The sequence below is a fragment of the Hyperolius riggenbachi genome, chromosome 3 (genome assembly GCF_040937935.1).
Source record: "Hyperolius riggenbachi isolate aHypRig1 chromosome 3, aHypRig1.pri, whole genome shotgun sequence".
In the NCBI taxonomy this organism is placed as follows: domain Eukaryota; kingdom Metazoa; phylum Chordata; class Amphibia; order Anura; family Hyperoliidae; genus Hyperolius; species Hyperolius riggenbachi.
Window position 1 is genome coordinate 436,449,921 of NC_090648.1, and position 19,399 is coordinate 436,469,319.

The 19,399-nt window shown below is 44.0% G+C and overlaps 1 protein-coding gene across 6 annotated transcripts in view; it reads right to left on the reverse strand.

Moving 5' to 3' along the window:
• Positions 1–19,399, reverse strand: part of SLC6A12 (solute carrier family 6 member 12) — a 176,452-nt gene that overhangs the window by 52,859 nt on the left and 104,194 nt on the right. For all 6 annotated transcript variants that reach the window (XM_068277667.1, XM_068277670.1, XM_068277671.1 and 3 more), the window contains one exon: positions 7,784–7,998. In XM_068277667.1, coding sequence (XP_068133768.1) covers positions 7,784–7,998 — 215 coding nt within the window. The remainder of the gene's footprint in view (positions 1–7,783; positions 7,999–19,399) is intronic.

Sequence of the window (19,399 nt, forward strand, 5' to 3'; positions counted from 1 at the left end):
TGTGGCAAACTGCAAACGGGACTTCTCATGCTTTCTGTTAACAATGCCTTTCTTCTTGCCACTCTTCCATAAAGGCCAACTTTGTACAGGGCATGACTAATAGTTGTCTTATGGACAGAGTCTCCCACCTGAGCTGTATTTCTCTGCAGCTCGTCCAGAGTCATCATGGGCCTCTTGACTGCATTTCTGATCAGCGCGCTCCTTGTTCGGCCTGTGAGTTTAGGTGGATGGCCTTGTCTTGGTAGGTTTACAGTTGTGCCATACTCCTTCCATTTCTGAATGATCGCTTGAACAGTGCTCCTTGGAATGTTCAAGGCTTTGGAAATCTTTTTGTAGCCTAAGCCTGCTTTAAAGGGATACTGTAGGGGGGTCAGGGGAAAATGAGCTGAACAGTGGCGTAGCAAAGAAGCTATGGGCCCCGGTGCAAGTTTTACATGGGCCCCCCCAAGCACTCTGTACATAACAATTGATATGGCACACCAAAACCTGCCAAGGACAACCACAGTGTCAGAGGTGCAAGAAGGGGATGGGGAACAGCTTGTTAATGATTACAAGTATTTAGAGCATCTATAGAAGTGATTAATAAATACCAGCACAGGATCAATAGAGAGCTAATACTGTGTTTGAGGGAGGGTCCCATGGGGCCCCTCCGGTCCAAGGGCCCTGATGCGGTCGCAACCTCTGCATCCCCTATTGCTACGCCACTAGAGCTGAACTTACCCGGGGCTTCTAATGGTCCCCCGCAGACATCCTGTGTTGGCGCAGCCACTCCCCAATGCTCCGGCCCCGCCTCTGGTTCACTTCTGGAATTTCTGACTTTAAAGTCAGAAAACCACTGCGCCTGTGTTGCCGTGTCCTCGCTCCCGCTGATGTCACCAGGAGTGTACTGCGCAGACACAGTCCATACTGGGCCTGCGCTGTGCGCTCTTGATGACATCAGCGGGATCGAGGACACGGCAACGCAGGCACAGTGGTTTTCTGACTTTAAAGTCAGAAATTCCAGAAGTGAACCGGAGGCGGGGCCGGAGCATCGGTGAGCGGCTGCGCGGGCACAGGATGTCTGCGGGGGACCATTAGAAGCCCCGGGTAAGTTCAGCTCATTTTCCCCCGACCCCCCTACAGTATCCCTTTAAATTTCTCAATAACTTGATCCCTGACCTGTCTTGAACCTGTCTTGTGTGTTCTTTGGACTTCACGGTGTTGTTGCTCCCAATATTCTCTTAGACAACCTCTGAGGCCCTCACAGAGCAGCTGTATTTGTACTGACATTAGATTACATACAGGTGCACGCTATTTAGTCATTATCACTCACCAGGCAATGTCTATAGGCAACTGACTGCACTCAGATCAAAGGGGGCCGAATAATTATGCACACACCACTTTGCAGTTATTTATTTGTAAAAAATGTTTGGAATCATGTTTGATTTTCATTCCACTTTTTACGTGTACACCACTTTGTGTTGGTCTTTCATGTGGAATTCCAATAAAATTGATTCATGTTTGTGGCAGTAATATGACAAAATGTGGAAAACTTCAAGGGGGCCGAATACTTTTGCAACCCACTGTATGTGAAATGCTGTCTATTTATGTGCCTCATGACTGCTGAATTTGTCTTGTTGGGGGCCTGTGGTTACTGAATTTGTCTTGTTGGGGGCCTCATGATTGCTGAATTTGTCTTTTTGGGGGCTTCATTATTTGCTGGGGGCCTCAAGATTGCTGAATTTGTCTTGTTGGGGGCCTCATGATTGCTGAATTTGTCTTTTTGGTGGCCTCATTATTTGTTGGGGGCCTCAAGATTGCTGAATTTGTCTTGTTGGGGGCCTCATGATTGCTGAAATTGTCTTGTTGGGGGCCTCATGATTGCTGAATTTGTCTTGTTGGGGGCCTCATGATTGCTGAATTTGTCTTGTTGGGGGCCTCATGATTGCTGAATTTGTCTTGTGGGGGGCCTAATGATTGCTGAATTTGTCTTGTTGGGGGTCACATGATTGCTAACTGCGAGACTATGGAAAAAGCTGAATCATCATCATATGAGACAATAGCATTAAATCTTCTTTTTTAGCTTTTTAAAACAGAAAATAAAACTGGGAGGTTCTATAAAAATACAGGAGTAGGATGGATGAAATTGTTTATCATCACAGTTTATTTTCAACTTGGATGTTCCATAATGTTCATGTATGAGTTAAAACATTTGTATTTAGTTTAAATTGCTGTTGCCACTTTGCGATAGATAAGTGACTTTTGGGTTGCAGTTCGGGCACTTGGCCTCCACAAGGTTCGCCACCACTGTCCTAATCTAATGTTCTACCATTGCTAAGTCCATGTAAATTTGTCTCCACCCGTGACCACACCCACATTGTGGTCCATGGCCACACCCATTTTTTGGCATGGCACCCTACGTGCGCCACACAGCGTAACCCAATTTTTCGGCGCCACACAACGTACCCCAAGTTGGCTGATCCTGCTCTAGCTGACCTGCGGTGAGTATTTGCACAATAGCATTTGCTTGTTAGTGTGCAAAGGGTTAAGGGATTCTGCTGTCAGAGACTTTAACATGTTATTGATGAGATTTCATATGAACAGTTTAATTCTGGTGTTTTTACACGACCGGCCACAGGGATAGCAGGATATCAAAACTTTCATTCTAACAGTGCTTTAATTGTTTTACTCAGATTTATTGATTTTTTTTATTAAAGGAAGTAGTATGTATGTGAGAGAAAAAGGGAGTTTTCGCTGTGTTTGCCTGGTGGTCTCCAAGGGATAAATGATTCTTGTGGCTTTAATAGGCTTGCTTCATCCCTCCCCGGGTGCCAGAATTCTCAGCGTTGGGACTGTGTAAGGCGGTCGGGCCCCTCCCTGAGCCACGTCTGATAGAGATGTAGGAGTGGATGCTATTGGTGTATTGTGCGGCCTCAGTGTTTAGACACACACAAGACTTCTTATTTATCTGGAACAAACAGCCGCGCAGCACCCCACCTCTCTGTGTTCCCCTTTCTTCTACGTTAACACCTTCCCTGCTGGAAACACCCTGCTTCCCAAGGCTGTGCACAACGGCGTCGAGTCACTCTGGGCCAGCAAAGAGTTAAAGCGGCTTCGCTTGCAGCCTTAAAAAAGAGCAGTCTTGAAAGCAGCGGAAATTTTCAACAAAACAGCCTGTGAGACCATCCAAAGGGCTATTCTTCCTCCTAACGAAGTGTGAAGCGAGCGCGGACTCCCCGCGGACACTGAAAGGGTCAAACCAATTTTCCCGCGGAACCCCTCCATCTCGGCCCTATATATCTGCCGCCATAGCTGCCAGGCCCAACAGAGCAATGGGTTAATTAATTATGTATCGCGCTGCTTGCTGATGGGTGATTAATAGATGCTATAAATAACTTTTTGTGCCTGGGGCGCCCAACTCTCGACCCCCGCCAGGATCTGAATGGATGAAAAATGCTGGGAAATCGCCCAGTGTCACAAATGCGTAATGTGGACCATTCCAATTCTGGTCCCTTTATGTATCGGACATATGAAACTCCCCACCCCCATTCTCCTGGGGGCTATCAAAGAAAAAAAAAAAAACAGGCATACTGGTGCTGGGGAGGCATGAGATACTTACACTGAACCGAAAGAAGTCAAGTTACCAAACATTTCTGTACCACAAATGTCTCACGAAAAACCAGGGCATTTGCATGCAACCATCTGATTACCGTAACTGGCAGTGGCGTTGCAATAAGGGATGCAGATGTTGCGACCGCACTGGGGCCCTTGGGCCAGAGGGGCCCTCCCTCAACCACAGTATTAGTTCTCTTTTGGTCCCGTGCTGGTAATAATCACTTCTATAGATGCTCTGAATAGTAGTAGTAATCATTAACAAACTGCTCCCATCACCTTCTTGCACTTCTGACACTGTGGTTGACCTTGGCAGGTTTTAGTGCGTCGTATAATTTATCTATAGAGTGATTGGGGGATTGAGGGGGTAAAACTTGCACTGGTGCGCATAGCTCCTTAGCTGGTAACTAGACATGCATCTAACAGGGCTAGCTGGGAAAATGTTATCTGCTTAATGCTGGACCTAGGACAATGTGTTGGGGAGGAGAGCAGGTGACTCAAATTAGAGAATACATTTCTCCAGGAAAAAAAAAAATCCATAAAACATAAGATTGGATCTACCCTCTATATCAGAGAAGGATTAAGGTGAAATGGGGACCTAGGCCAGTGATCTGCAAACTTGGCTCTCCAGCTGTTAAAGGGAACCAGAGACGAAGCAAATGAAAAAATAGGAAAAGCTTTTATACATACCTGGGGCTTCCTCCAGCCCCATAAGCCTGGATCGCTTCCAAGCCGCTGTCCTCTGCTGCCTCTATCGCCGGTACCGGGTCCCGTCACTTCCGGCGGATGCGACCTATTTTCCGCATGCACAGGGGCTCCCTCCATATCCTTGCGCATGCGCTTGCGTAGTATGGAGGCGCATGCGTAAGGATATGGAGGGAGCCCCTGTGCATGTGGAAAATTGGCCGCGTCCGCCGGCAGTGACGCACTACGCGTGCGTCGACTGGCTCGACTGTCCGAAAGCACGGGACCTGGTACCGGCGGATAGAGGCAGCGGAGGACGGCGGCGTGGGAGCGATCCAGGCTTATGGGGCTGGAGGAAGCCCCAGGTATGTATAAAAAATGTTTCCCAATGTCTCTGGTTCTCTTTAAGGAACTACAAGTACCACAATGCATTGCAGGAGTCATGATTCATAAAGGCAAATGCATTGTTGGACTTGTAGTTTCTTAACAGCTGGAGAGCCAGGTTTGCAGATCACTGACCTAGGCAAATAACAACTTTGGGCCCACCCTTGATAGCCACCTGGCTTTTTTTTTGTAAAATATGAAGAGGTGGCTAACTTCAACTAGGTCCTTAGTGTCTATCCAGGCCCTAGGAAACTGTCTAATTTGCCTTGTTAATGATCCAGCTCTGCTCTAGATTGTAAGTTCACAAGGGCAGGGACCTCCTCCTATTGTTTCTTATTTTGTTGTAATTTATCATATGAACGTGCACCAATTTGAGTGGTATCTCAAACCACACAAAAGTATTAGACAGCCTCCCCCCCACTTATCCCTGCAATTTCTGTCCATGTTTTTTGATAATTTTGATTCCACCGTAATGGAAAATTCTTATCAATTTTAGAGAAAAATGAGCAGTGTATGGTGGATTGGTTTGATTTTTTAAAAGAGACATGAATTCAAAAGCTCATTACGCTCTAAAAGTAGACATGTCCACTAGCAGCCAGAAACACACAAAGGTGCCGTATTCAGTGTTCCAGAATTGGATCACAGCAGACACTTGATAGATAGAAGTGCAGTAAAAGATAGATCCAGCAGCGGATACCACCATCCCCTCACCTCCACACAGGTGCAGACTCACTGGATACAAAGAAAGAGCAAACTGTCATGGAGTGCTCAAAAGATATTACCAGCCTATCTGGTCTAATGGAGACTGATGGACGTTGGAATCCTCTCTTTGGTCTTTCACAGTGGGCACCATATAATACAAATGAGACTCGGATAGTGTAAAGTCCCCTTTTATACACTTTAACCCATTAGCAGCTTCATAAGAATGATCTAGTTTGAGATAAGGACACTGCTTTTGACCTCTTTGCAGAACTCGATGTGCTGTAAATTCTTTGAATTCTTTGATGTCTCTCTGCTAGCAGATAACATAGATTATAGAAACTGAAAGCAGAAGTCCTCGTTTATTGTCTCACATCGCTCCCTAGTGACTAGTGTCCATAAATACACATTACAGCAGTACTAATTAGTAGCAAGGAAATGTAAGAAATAAAAAAGAGCGCTAAAATAAATAGGCCTGGTTCACTTGCAAGCCTCTAAATAAATTGGCTGCTAAGGGCTTAATAACAACCATATTAAAAACATATAAATGAACATACAAATAAAACACTTAACTTTTCACATGGTGTTCATTTGAGTGATCAAGAAAGATTGTTTCGGTCAGGAAAAATCTAAAGCGAGTACCTAGCTTTATGCTGGTTCACATGGGCAGTAAATGCAACGTTTTCACCAGCCAACAAAAGCCTAATTTAAAAGAGATCTACTGGTGTTTCAACCAAACAAATGGAAGCGTTTTTTAAAAGCTTGTGACAGCTGCTGGCATCGTTTGTGCAAACATCGCAGTAGATCCTGTCGTCTTGTCTTGGACACTACATGCATGTGACCAGCCCCGGATTTACATCACAGGAGCCTATAGGCACAGATGTCCTGGCACCTTAGACTTTGCCCTGCATGAACCTACAAACCGCAGTACCGCATCACAAGTGTGCTGGGTGGTCCAACTGTCACCTCTCCCTTACCTGTCATAGGTAGTTACAGGTGTCTTTTAGCATTAGGTAGTCAGAAGTACCCTCAGTATTAAGTAGCTAGAGGTGTCCCCAACTGAAGGGAGATATCAAATGAATGCCAAGAGCCAGGTGATTAACTTCTCATTTACACTCTGCTCCAGATTCTGCATAGAGAAGGAGGGAGGCGCTCAGGGAGGGGGGGGGGGGGGGTGAGCCGCCTTTCCCTCATCAGGTGCCTGTAGGCACGTGCCTACAATGCCTTATGGTAAATACGGCCTAAATGTGTGACATCGTCGCATTCACAGTTCTGTTTCATCCTAGGGGCTCAAAACGTGACGAAGCGATGACGGAAGCGATGCCAAATGATTTTCTGCGTGGTAGCAGAAAAGCGTTTAGGTTCAGGCAAAATTATTCACCCCAAGCTGTCCCGTGTGAAGCAGCACTTAAAGGAAACCTGAGAGAAGTAAAATAAACATAAATGATACATACCTGCGGCTTCCTGCATGCCCCTTCAGGCCGCCTTCCCACACTGCCTGGATCTTCCACTAGGTGACCTGGTAATTCCACCATGCCCCATCACGTTCCATCGGCAGGAGACTTCTGCGCTGCTCCTGGCCACAGAAGGGTGCAGCCAGACTGTGATGACTGACTGGCAGAATTGGGAAGACATCGAGGGACCGATCAGTCTGAAGGAGGCTGATGAAAGCCCCAGGTATGTATATATATATATATATATATATATATATATATATATATATATATATATATATATTTTTTATCTTACTCGTCTCAAGTACACTTTAAGCTGAATACTCACCTGAAGAAACAGGAAGATGGATCACAGCGATGTCACCTGGCGAAGAGCATTCCCCAATCCATCTTCCTGTCTGTGGGAATATGCGATGGCACACAGTAGAAGCGAATGAGAGTTCAGACAATCACTGCACTTTGAGTGGAAGTCGTCAGGGATCTTAAAGATCTTATCCGCTGTGACGGTCATTATCGGCTGCGCATCACAAAGAACCTTCCACCTAATTGCTCACTTGTACCCACGTCGCAAGATTGTGGAAGCGATTGCTTGTCGCTCAAAAATTTGCAGCTGTGGGAAGGATCGTGTACAAAATCGCGTCATAGGTACGTGCCTTTAGACATATGTGAAGTAGAAAAGGTTACTGTGGGCTCAGGTCAGGGGAGAAGATCAGGGTTTAGAACAGGCCAGAGGTGAGATTTGGGTTTGTGGGACAGGGTATGTCAGTCAGAGTAGGGGGTGAAATTAGAAAATGTATTTAATTACTTTTCTTTTCAAAATTAGACATTGCCAATCCATGGGTAATGAAATCACATCCATGACCAGTTTATGGATATCATGCTGGTTAGAGTTCTTCCTTAAATAACACCAGACAGCTTCCACTTCTAAAGTCCCTCAGTGAATAGAGACACTACTGAAAAGAGGAACTCACCTCCTCCGTTCTTATAGCAGAGATAAGGAAATCGCCAAACGTTTCCAAGCCCGATGATTTCACCAGCCACAGACAGGACAAATTCCACTTTATTGCCCCACTGGCCTCTCTCCACCATCTTCACCCCAGAGTCCGGGCTCTCAGACCAGCTGCACAAAGCATCTGACTTCTCGGCTCCATTCCAGGCCTCCTCGCGGTCCTTGCGACCCATCACCCTGCGGGTTAAACAAGAGGGGCGTTACTGCACATCAGCTGCCCTTCCCTAACATGATGTCAGTGACACAGAGACACTATACACTGAATTAAAGCATTCATTCATTAGCAGCAAACAGTAACTTCCCAACTGTAAGGCGCAGGACATTTGAAAACACAATGGGACTTCATAAAAGGACAGATAGAGATACCAGAACTGAAGTCTGAAAAACAAACTTAATGTTTTAAAGGAGGACTCCATCATTCTGTCGCTAGAATGTTCACTGAATATTGGCAATTCATCAGCTTCAACAGATTTCAGTTTTCACCAAACCTTCCCTCTTTCTTGAAAGACACAAGACATTCACAAAATCCAGGCTCATCTCCTTAACACACTTAAGAAAGTTAAAGTATTTATGTCCCCACTGCCTCAGATTATACACTCCCTTTAAAGTGGATCCAAAACAAACTTTTGCTACCTTCATTTTTCAGCCCCTTACATATAGTTTATTGGGCATTCTTCCCCCCAAATGCTTTTTTTTTTTTATTTTATTTATTACCTAAATGCATGTAAATTAATCTATCCACACCCCCAGCTCCTCCAGCACCTAGGCATTCTGAGTCCCATGCTGCAAGTGCTCATGGGAGCTCAGTCTGGGGAGGAGGAGGCTTTTGCTGAAGCATGCACAAGATTTCAGAGGCAAGGGGGTGAAGAGGGGAGGAGAGGGGAGGAGAGAGAAGAAGAGGGGAGTGGAGTTTTTGCAGGCTGAGGGGAGAAGATGCAGAGCAACTTGTCTGTGTAATGATGAGAGCAGAAAATGGCTGCTCTCATTGTATTACAGGAAGAAATAATCATATACTGTTAAAGCTATTTGTAGCTAGATTTACTGTGTAAACCGGAAGTAGTAAAAAAGGGCGCATATGGCTAATGGACAAAAAGGGCGCCTCCACAGACTGCAATGCAAAATATCGGCTATAGGGCGTCCGACAGGAAATTTGGGCGCCCGAGAAATAGCGGTTACAGGGATCGTGTTAACAAAAGTTTTTGTTTACAGAATAAGGTTTATTAGAAATATCGTTTACAAATTCGTTTTGACTTTGTGTTCTACTTATTTTTTAGTTTTTACATTTCACTTTCAGGAGGTTTTACTTATTTTTTCATTTTTAAATTTCGCTTTCAGGACTGTAATAAGTTAATTTTCGTTTACACTTATTTTATCACTTTAAAATTTGTTTTCATATGTATGTCGTATAATGCTTAAATATCATTTTCAACCTCATTCTATTAGAAATACATCGTTTTTGGTATTAACACTGTTTTTTAGACTTATAATGCGTCAATTATAGTTTTTAGATGTATTATCTTACTAATATATCGCTTTTAATATTACCGTTATTTTAAGATTTTTAATTAGTACATGATTGTAAGGCTATTTATTCTAATATATATATATATATATATATATATATATATAGATAGATAGATAGATATATATATACCTTTTTCTATTTATATTATTATTAATGTGTACCTGATTTTAAGGCTATTTTATTCTATTACAAGTATATAAAGTATTCTATTCATGTTATTTATAGTGAAGTATTTTTTAGGATTAAATCTATTATTGTTTATATGTGTGTAACGGTGTTTGTACAGTGGGGATGGTTAGGATTAGGCACCAACAAGGAGGTCTTAGGGTTAGGCACCACCAGGGGGTTGGTTAGGGTTAGGCACACCAGGGTGTTGGTTAGGGTTAGGCACCACCAGGGGGGGTGGTTAGGGTTAGGCACCACCAGGGGGCTTTTAGGGTTAGGCACCACCAGGGGGTCTTAGGGTTAGTCACCTCCAGGGAGGTCTTAGGGTTAGGCACCACCAGGGGGTTGGTTAGGGTCAGGCACCACCAGGGGGTTGGTTAGGGTCAGGCACCACCAGGCGGCTGGTTAGGGTTAGGCACCAGCAGGGGGTGATTAGTGTTAGGCACCAGCAGGGGGGTGGTTAGGGTTAGGCACCACCAAGGAGGTCTAGGGGTTAGGGATAGGTACAGGGAGGGTTCTGTATGAGAGTAGGTTTAGGTATAGTTACAGTACTATATTTGTATTATATAAAATGTATTAAATTATGTATATTTACACAAAGGGGGATCTAGGGGGTAGGGATAGGGATAGATCTGTGTCAGCCTATAGTTAGGTATAATTGCAGTAAAATACCTGTAAAATCTTCTATTATATTTACTATGCTTCATACAAGTGTGAATATCGTTTTTTGTTATAGACGCTATTTGACGTCTTATTTCCGATTTCGTTTTTTGTTATAGATGATATTTTGCCGTTTCATTTCCGTTTATTGAACCTATTTAGCACTAGATTTTTGTTTATAAGCTATAAACGAAAAATATTATTTTACATTAGAACTTATAATTTCGGCTATATCCCGCACCCTTTTTTCCAGGCGCCCTTTTTCGATGCACACGTGTAAACCATCTAAACTTTAGATAAAATATATAGACAAGTTACTTAGTTAATTTTTCATCTCTACCATTAGTCAGGTAAAAAAAAAAAGACAGTTTTACTAGCCTTGGGGTTTTAAGATAGTAGAGACCTTGCCAATGCAGGACACTCTCAGCGACAGGAGTGCGAATGAGGATTTGCGCAGCCTCGGAAGTTAACAAAGGGGAAACTGAACCACGGCGGATGACCGGAGGATCGTTGAGTACCAACATGGGTACAGGGCAGCTGCAGGAGGCCGTTAGAAGCCCCAGGTAAGTAAAATTGCCCTTTTTTTATCTGACTTAAGGGATATGGAGGCTACCATATTCATTTCCTTTTAAACAATGCAAAGTGCTTGTCTATCCTGCTGCGGAAAAGAAAAAAAGGGCGCGACAGGAACTTTGGAAAAAAGGAGGCTGCCATAGGCTCCCATTATAAAAACTGCAATTTGCACCAATGAGAGGACATTTGGGCACAGGGAGGCGCCCAATAAAATAGCCAGCACCGAGTCTTGCTGCTATGCAAAGCTGCATTTTGCAAAGCGGGTAGACTCGGCACCCACTATTTTATCATTATGGGTTGAGACGCCACATGGCGTGGGGGTGGGGGTTAGGGTTAGGCGGCACCAGGAGGGAGGTTAGGCGCCACCAGGGGGGGGGGGGGGGTTCTGTGTGAGAGTAGGGTTAGGTTTAGCTGATCCTTAGCCTCTTTACATGTTGCGCAGTACAGTCTGCATTTATAAATGGACAAGAGGGTCCAGGCCAGCAGCGTTTAGGTAAGTATGTCATTTTTTCGCCTTACTGGTTTAGTTTATATTAAAGCAGGACAAACGTCCAGATTAAGTTTGCTTTATGGAACTTTAACACTCACATGATGTGCTGTGTAATGGACACTGTTTTGCGCACTGTAACATGGTGCAATTTAGGGTTCATGAATAGATCACACCTCATTAATTACTATAGAAAGATTCCACTGTTACTAACGCAGAAAATGCACTGCATTGCTAGAATTACTTTCAATGGTAGTCGTTCAAGGTGCACATTGGTCAGTTACTTCTTTGCCTCCATTGCGTGCCACCAGAAATGTTGTCATTATGTTCCCAACCAATTGGCCTGAATCCTAGTGCAAAGTAAAAAATATGGACCTCCCCAGCCACCTCCACCCAGATTGTAGTATCACTCCTTGCCAACCTTCCACTCACCAATCTAAGTCTACTCATGTAGCAATATGGAGGAGGGCAGGGAAATACAATAACAGTACTGTTATTGTGCTGCATATGGTTGTGCATACTGTAGTAACGTAGTCCTCATGAAAGGGTCACATTAATGCTTTTTCATCAAAGGAGATTGAACCTCATAGTGTGTAGAATACTAGCATTTCTCTGTTTTAGTTGTTGCAACTCATTTTTTGGTCTATCAGTTTGTAATTTGTATTGACCCACCTCTTGTGCTCCACCTACACGTGCATCAAAAAAAGGGCACGTGGAAAAAGGGAGCGGGATACAGCCGAAATTATAAGTTCTAATGTAAAACAATATTTTTTGTTTATAGCTTATAAACGAAGATCTAGTGCTAAATAGGTTGTATAAACGGAAATGAAACAGCAAAATACCGTCTATAACAACAAACGATATCGGAAATGAAACGTTAAATAGCGTCTATAACAAAAAAAGATACACTTGTATTAAAGAGATTCTGAAGTCTCCTAAAAACGAGGTTTTTACTTTAAAAACCTCTTTAACCTAATTGCCCCTAATAAAACGCCGCATCCCCGTAGCTGACAACGCCATAAATCACCCCTAATTACCCCCGCAAAATCCACAACTTTCTTGGTTGTGGACTTTGCTGCTGGAGGAGGCAGGGCTTTCAGCTGCAGCTCTGCCTCTACATGCGTCTATCAGCGCATATCTCCGCCTCTCCCCCGCCCCGCTCAGTGTAGAAAGACTGAGAGGGGCGGGGGAGAGTCGGTGATCCGTGCTGATAGACGCATGTAGAGGCAGAGCTGCAGCTGAAAGCTCTGCCTCTATGCGGAAGGAGCACCGCATTGTCCCCCATGTAATTTGGGCTGATTTATGGCTTTTTGTCCATTAGCCATATGCGCCCTTTTTTACTGCTTTCCCACCTACACCAATTATAAACTAGTGAGAAATCTGCTAAATCTCTTCAAACTTTTCTACAGGGCGTCACAGGTGTATCATGGGAAAATTCACAAACACACCCTTACAGACTTTAAAAAGGCTTGACTGAGAGTCTCTAACTAGAGGGGTGTGATCCAGTCTATCGATGCTGGTGGGATCATAGACTGTAGGTAACTGGGTCCATCATAAAAAACAGAAGCAAAAAGAGAAGTGAAACCCCTTAGGCCCCGTTTCCACTTAATCAGAAAAAGCGCTTTGAATTGCGATTTCCTGAGCGCTTTAATGGATAAATACAAGGTATTTATTCATTTCCAGGTCAAAGAGTTCACTTCCTGACTGATGTCAGGAAGTTAAAAAAATGATTGCTCCACAAAAACGCTTAGAAAAGCGAAAACCACTCAGAAAGTGCTTGTAAAAGCACTTAACCCCCCCCCCCCCCCCCCCCCATAAATCGACCAGTGCTTGCGAGAGCGCTGGTGATTTATAATGTGAGCAAGGCCTAAATGAATTTGGGAAGTCATTTTGTTTGTATGGCTTGGGTATTTTGAAGGACATCCACAGCTACATTACTAGGTAACTCCCAGCAGAGCTGATCCAGGGATTTTTTTCTGACTGCCATCTGGAGCCAGGAAGAAATGTTTTCTCTGCAGTGGGGTGTAATAACTGCTTTGTAACAAAGTTTACCGCACAGCAATGCACCACCTACGCAATGTTTACAGTGCAGCGGTTGCGTTGCAGTAAAACGGATTGCAGTATGTTAACGCACTGCATGAAGTGCTTTACCACTAAACATGCACGTTAACAGCTACAGTGAAGCATACTTTTTATTGACTGTATACTTTACTGTATGGGACGCAAAGCAGACGGAACGGGAGGGACTTTATTGTTCCGTTACCTTCCTGTTATACAGGGAAAACAACAACACGTCCCACTGTGCATGTGGCCCAATGTATGTGTTTTGTTTTTTTTTTGCCTTCCCTGGATCAGCTGGGATACGTAAGAGTGCAGGACAGAAATGTACCTAATTTTTCCTTATTTATTTTTCTCCTGGTTTAACTTGATGGACGGATGTCTTTTTTTTCAGCCAAATGAACTATGTAACTATTTAACTGTGATACTATTGATAAGCAGCTTATTCCAGGAAGAGCCCAGCCATTCTACACTCTTTTAAGATAACACTGTTATTTCTGGAGCTGTTAGGGTGCGTTTCCACTAACGCGAATTCGCATGTGTTCCCCGCATGCAAATTCGCATAACCAATAAAAGTAAATGAGCCTGTGTCCACTTGTCAGGAAAACGGAGAATTTTCTTGTTCAGGAAAAATCTGCACAGCAGAGCCATCCGAATTCGGATACCGCACATACTGCATGCGATTCGCATACAATGTATTTAATAGCGGTTTTGTATGCAAATTTTCATGCGAATTAGCATACGATTTCGCATGAAATCAATGAAAAAGCACACAGACACTGACATGGTTAAATTCGCACACAGCATCATCCATGCGAAATCGAATGCAAATTAGCTGTAAAATTTGCATAGAACCGCATGCGATTTCGCTCCTGCATGCAAATTCGTCTGCGTGGAATCCGCGGCGATTCCACACCGCACTAGTGGAAACGCACCCTGAAAGAGAGCCCGAGGTGGGCTCAAAAAAAAGAAAAGAAAAGAAAAAGTAGGCTACCTGATCCGCAGGGCTGAGCGGATCAGGAAGTCGCAAAAAACCGCCGCTCCCCGCTGCTCCCGTGGGCTGCAATAGCTCACTTTCACTTGCGTGATCCCTGGGTCACGACACTGCACTGTCTCTCATATCGTGCAGGGAGGCGGGGGAGCCGCAGGAGGCGTGGCCAGGGGGAGATAGCTGCCCAATGGCAGCTCAGGAAACCCTGTAGGAACGGCTTTGGCAGGCGTTTTAAACAGGAAATTCCTCTCCCCTCTGTTTACCTCTGAGTTAGCGACAAATCTTATTGCTAAACTCAGGGGGCTATAGCGCGGCGGTGGGGGGGGGCAGAGAACGGCGGTGGGGGGACACAGAGCCATGTCATTAGGCAGAGGACATGCCTCTGTGTCCCATCTGCCCCCTGAAGATCCACCTCAGGTTCTCTTTAACCAAGCAACCTGTTTCCCTGTATATACCTAGGCTGAAACTTCATATACACACTGAATGAGTGTTGCCTGTCAGGACTGACCTTGATCAATCCTTTGGAAGGCGCTGAGGTGCACAAGCAGTGCACAGACACACCGCAGGGCTACAACCACGGGACACGACTTTTGCTGTGAAGAAAGAACGATAGACGATGTAGCAGCTTCTGGCAGGTGGACTAATGTGGGTAGCATGCTGGATCTTTAGGCCACAACGGGAGACATTTGTACACATGCTAGAGTCTCACCTTAGACGATCCCTAACTGCTGCCTTGGTCAAGAGACCTCTAGCATGTGCACCTAACCTATTTAAAGGGAATCTGAAGTGAAAATAAACTTATGATATAATGATTTGTATGTGTAGTACATCTAAGAAATAAACCATTAGCAGCAGAGATATGAGTCTAATATTGTTTCCGGTACAGGAAGAGTTAAGAAACTCCAGTTGTGATCTATGCAAAAGAGCTTTACTGAATCCTCTGACTTTCAAAGTCCCAGAGAGCTCTGTCTTCTGAAGCTTATTATCTCAATTGTCTGTCACTGTATTTTGTTTTTTTCTGCAGAGGAAAGTCCAAAAGGTCATTAGCCTGCTTTGTGAAATCATTTAGAATGCTGAGTAGAGTGTAAACTGCAAATATTAGAGAATGATGCAGTGTTATACAAAAAACTACATAACTGAAAATAAAAATGTGGAACACAACCAATTCATTATATCATAATTTTTTTCCGCTTTAGTGTCACTTTAAAGTAAATCTGAAGGGAAAAAAAACCTTATGATATAATGAATTGTCTGTGTAGCATGGATAATGAATAGAACATTAGTAGCAAAGAAAAAGAGTCTCATATTTTTATTTTCAGTTATAGATCTTTTTATAACATTGCATCATTCTGCCATATTTGCAGTTTAGAAACCACACTCTGTCGTTTTAACTATAAAGCAAAGCAGAAATAACGAACCATTAAACTTTTCTGCAGTAAAACCCCATTTCCCTTCAGGTTTGCTTGGATAGCATAAGATTAGAGAGTGGCTACAGAGAAAGTCTATTTTTAAAAAGCACGCCTGAAGGGATATAGAGACTGCCATATTAATTTCCTTTTAAACAATGCACATTACCTGGCTGTCCTGCCGTTCCCCTGCCTCTAATACCTTCAGCCATAAACCCTGAACAAGCATGCAGTTCAGGAGTTTCTGACTGAAGTCTGACTGAATTAGCTGCATGCTTCTTTCAGGTGTGTGATTCAGACACCAAGTCAGCAGGGCTGCCAGGCAACTGGTATTGTTTAAAAGGCAATAAAAATGGCAGCCTCCGTATACCTCTCACTTCAGATGTCCTTTACAGGGATTAACAAAATGTTATTACTATTCAGTGCTCAATCCAATAACAGTAAGTTTGACTGCAGGTTCCTGCAGACCATGCCCTGGCAGGGAACAATAGGGAGATGACAGTGTTTTTCAGGCAGCACTGGGAACCCGCCCTGACCCATTGTGCAAAGTACAGAGGAATCTGAACAGGGTTGGACCACATCTATTGTCATCAAACAGGAGAGAATGAAAGAGAGTCCAGCTGGACTTGGGAAAAAAACACATAATGTACTTTAGAACAAACCACATGTCCCAACTGACCTAATATGACCCCTTGCAGTCCCGTAAGCTATGGATTTAGGATATGCAGACATGACTGCTTAAGTTATGGGAAAAGAGAATCAATGAAAAGGGTCAGTCCAACACAAAATTGAGCGTCTTGTGAGCTGCGTCGCCCCAGTTTCATATTTATTTCGTTCCATTAGCAATGAGTTCTTTCCATAGCTCTTGGCTGGGATCCTACATCACAGGGAGGTTTAGGTGTTGCTTCTCACATTGAGGTATTTGACCACCTCCTGTTTCGAACAGCCTGGGACATAAACCTGCTTCACCCTCACTTAAAGCCAAACTTACCTCCATTCACCCCTTCTCTGCCCACAGGAGGGACACTCCTAACAGCTGTGACAGTTGTAGAGGCCTTGGGTCTCAGGAACACAGAGATCTCACTACTAGCAAGATCCTCAAGAGATTGAAGGAAGTAATGGGTAGCTGCCTCTGCTCCTCCCACAATGGTGAGATTTCCCTGCAGTAGTTTGTGTCTCCTCTCCTCTCCTCTCCTCTCACAATGGTGAGATTTATCTACAGTAGTTTGTGTATCCTCTCCTCTCACAATGGTGAGATTTCCCTGCAGTAGTTTGTGTCTCCTCTCCTCTCACAATGGTGAGATTTCCCTGCAGTAGTTTGTGTCTCCTCTCCTCTCACAATGGTGAGATTTATCTACAGTAGTTTGTGTATCCTCTCCTCTCACAATGGTGAGATTTCCCTGCAGTAGTTTGTGTCTCCTCTCCTCTCACAATGGTGAGATTTCCCTGCAGTAGTTTGTGTCTCCTCTCCTCACAATGGTGAGATTTCTCTACAGTAGTTTGTGTCTTCTCTCTTCCTACAATGGGGACATTACCCTGCAGTAATGTGTGTCTCCTCTCCTCACAATGGTGAGATTTCCCTGCAGTAGTCTGTGTCTCCTCTCCTCACAATGGGGAGATTTACCTGCAGTAGTCTGTGTCTCCTCACAATGGTGAGATTTACCTGCAGTAGTCTGTGTCTCATCACAATGGTGAGATTTACCTGCAGTAGTCTGTGTCTCATCACAATGGTGAGATTTACTTGCAGTAGTCTGTGTCTCCTCACAATGGTGAGATTTACCTGCAGTAGTCTGTGTCTCCTCACAATGGTGAGATTTACCTGCAGTAGTTTGTGTCTCCTCTCCTCACAATGGTGAGATTTACATGCAGTAGTTTGTGTCTCCTCACAATGGTGAGATTTACCTGCAGTAGTTTGTGTCTCCTCTCCCCACAATGGTGAAATTTACATGTAGTAGTTTGTGTCTCCTCACAATGGTGAGATTTACCTGCAGTAGTCTGTGTCTCCTCACAATGGTGACATTTACCTGCAGTAGTCTGTGTCTCCTCACAATGGTGACATTTACATGCAGTAGTTTGTGTCTCCTCACAATGGTGACATTTACCTGCAGTAGTCTGTGTCTCCTCACAATGGTGACATTTACCTGCAGTAGTCTGTGTCTCCTCACAATGGTGACATTTACATGCAGTAGTTTGTGCCTCCTCACAATGGTGAGATTTACCTGCAGTAGTCTGTGTCTCCTCACAATGGTGACATTTACCTGCAGTAGTTTGTGTCTCCTCTCCTCACAATGGTGAGATTTACCTGCAGTAGTTTGTGTCTCCTAGAGTGAAACTACTTTCTTGAATTTCACATGAAACCACAACTAATAACAAAGTCCATATTCAATTCATTTTGGAATGACGGCAAACGTGTCTTGGCAATCCTATTCCATAGACAGTAATATAAATCTGCAGCTATGAAGCTCCGGGGTTGTTTGTTTTTGGCGCGAGGATCGGCAAACGGCGGTAGGCTGCGCGAGTGTTTGTGAGTTTTCAGTAGAGCCACACAGTACTGACGTATTTCAGTTTGGTGTGGGTATCGGTACGTGTTCTGCAAGCTGGAGAGGAGATACGGAAGTGGCTATAACTGAAACAAGTGGGCTATGGAGGAGTGTATTGCTCACTTCAGTGTTGGGCCTGGATCATCTCCAGCATGTGAGACAACCAGGACTGAGATAAGCATGATTGACCTTGCAGTTAAAGAGGAACTGTAGTGAAAATAACATAACAAATAAAATTGCTTATATTTTACAATTGCTGTATTAATTTACAGATTATTTAGTTAGAGTTTGCCCATTGTAAAATCTCTCCTCTCCTGGATTTACATTCTGAAATGTATCACTGGTGGTGACATCTTTACTGCTGCCAGGTTATCTGTACGGAATGTTCGTTACTGAGAGTTCTATGCACAGAGGGAGATATTGCTTGCTTAGAACTTGGAAAAAAACGTTAATTCCCACAATGTAACAAGGTTCACAGGCAGCAAACTGTCAGGGCCATGGTCATGATGACATCACACTCTGGGAGGGGTTTCACCACAATATCTGCCATACAGACCACCCAATGATCTATTCGAGAAAAGGTAAAGATTTATTCTGGGAAATGGGGTATCAGCTACTGATTGGAATGAAGTTTAATTGGTTAACATTCCTCTTTAAGAAGAGGACAGACCAGGGCTGATCCTGTGGAAGGTAATATAATATATTGCTATATACAGCCCACCACTGAACTACTCTGCAGGGGAAGGAAGGGGAGAACATTCAGTAGCTATAGCTAAGTCTATGTTAAACTATTCTCCATTATATATAAGTGTCTCAGGGAAATGTTGTGATAATCCTCTCCGACTTTAAACACACATCTTTCCTGTAGCATCTAATGCTCTGCTAATCTGATCTGTATATGCGGAATCCCACATTATCCACTCCTATATACATCACTATACTGAGTAATCCCAAACAGTCAAATTCAGTCCAGATGTGTTCAGCGGAATTCCAGAAGAACCATAACAACACAAAGCCAGGCCCTGGTAAAGAGTAGTGTTGGGCGAACACCTGGATGTTCGGGTTCGGGCCGAACAGGCCGAACATGGGCCAGATGTTCGGCATGTTCGGCCCGAACGCCGAACTCAATGGGAGTCAATGGGACCCCCGAACATGCCCATTTTGGGGGCCCTA